This window comes from Sinocyclocheilus grahami, unplaced genomic scaffold, assembly GCF_001515645.1.
Source record: "Sinocyclocheilus grahami isolate Dianchi unplaced genomic scaffold, SAMN03320097.WGS_v1.1 scaffold16971.1, whole genome shotgun sequence".
Taxonomy (NCBI): domain Eukaryota; kingdom Metazoa; phylum Chordata; class Actinopteri; order Cypriniformes; family Cyprinidae; genus Sinocyclocheilus; species Sinocyclocheilus grahami.
This window is the reverse complement of record NW_015516373.1, coordinates 3,870-4,702: the sequence shown is the minus strand read 5'-3', so window position 1 is coordinate 4,702 and position 833 is coordinate 3,870. Positions and strand designations below refer to the sequence as shown.

Here is an 833-nt window from a genome sequence, read left to right as displayed (position 1 = left end):
CACTGCGTTGCAGTAACTCGTGTAGCTGTCCATGCGGATGCGCTTCCTCTCATGAGCACTGGCATTTTCCTTGTCTCCATCTTCAGAACCACGGAAGTCAGCTTCTTTGGGCTTGAAGTCTCCGTGCATACCGATGATGGCCATGGTGTAGGAGGTATAGCTGTTGTTGCGGCGGATGGGCCGGTCGCCACCCTCCCCCATGCAGTCTCCCACTTTTGCCAGATGGAGTTTGTGCAGCAGGTCCTTGTAGAGGCCGGAGTCCTTGTGAACTGTGTGGTACTGAGAGTAACCATTGCTAGGAATGTGAGTGGGGCCGGTGGTGAAATGAGCATGGGCAGTCTTCGGAGCTGCTAGAAACAGAATCAAGTTACATGATCGATCTTCGACAAAAACAGTAAACGTACGTCATGATTGACATGGCACGCGAGGCCCTACAGACTCACCACTGCCCAACTCTGACTCTTTGCAGTCCTTCTGATCTGCGTCATCTGAATCTCCGATGTCAAAGGTGACCCTGCGCTCCTCAGAAAGAGGAGGGGCCGAGGGGGTGATAGAGGGCATGGCACTGGACTCCTCAGGGACAGGTTTCAGGATGGGACTGTGAGCTTCATGCAGCTCCCTCTTCTCCATCAGAGGGCTCTCAGTGGGACTGGAAGACTTTACTTCACCTGTATATCAAATAAGATAGATGGTCAGCTCCAAACTTGCTAGCAAATATAAAAAAGGTAACAGACGAGTACCTTAAATTTGCACAGATAACGCAGAAATAAACATCCATTTAATTAATTTATATTATAATACAGGGGCTTTCAATCTTTTAGTTGCCACAGACC

The 833-nt window shown here is 49.5% G+C and overlaps 1 protein-coding gene across 1 annotated transcript in view; it reads right to left on the bottom strand.

Moving 5' to 3' along the window:
• Positions 1-6: 6 nt before the first annotated feature.
• LOC107579385 (sodium-dependent phosphate transporter 1-B-like) overlaps positions 7-833 on the bottom strand; it is a gene marked incomplete at its 3' end in the record, with an annotated part of 2,853 nt that continues 2,026 nt past the window's right edge. Inside the window, exons 2-3 of the mRNA XM_016265221.1 lie at positions 444-668; positions 7-350 (exon numbers count right to left, since the gene is read on the bottom strand). Of these exons, the coding sequence (XP_016120707.1) occupies positions 7-350; positions 444-668 (569 nt within the window). The remainder of the gene's footprint in view (positions 351-443; positions 669-833) is intronic.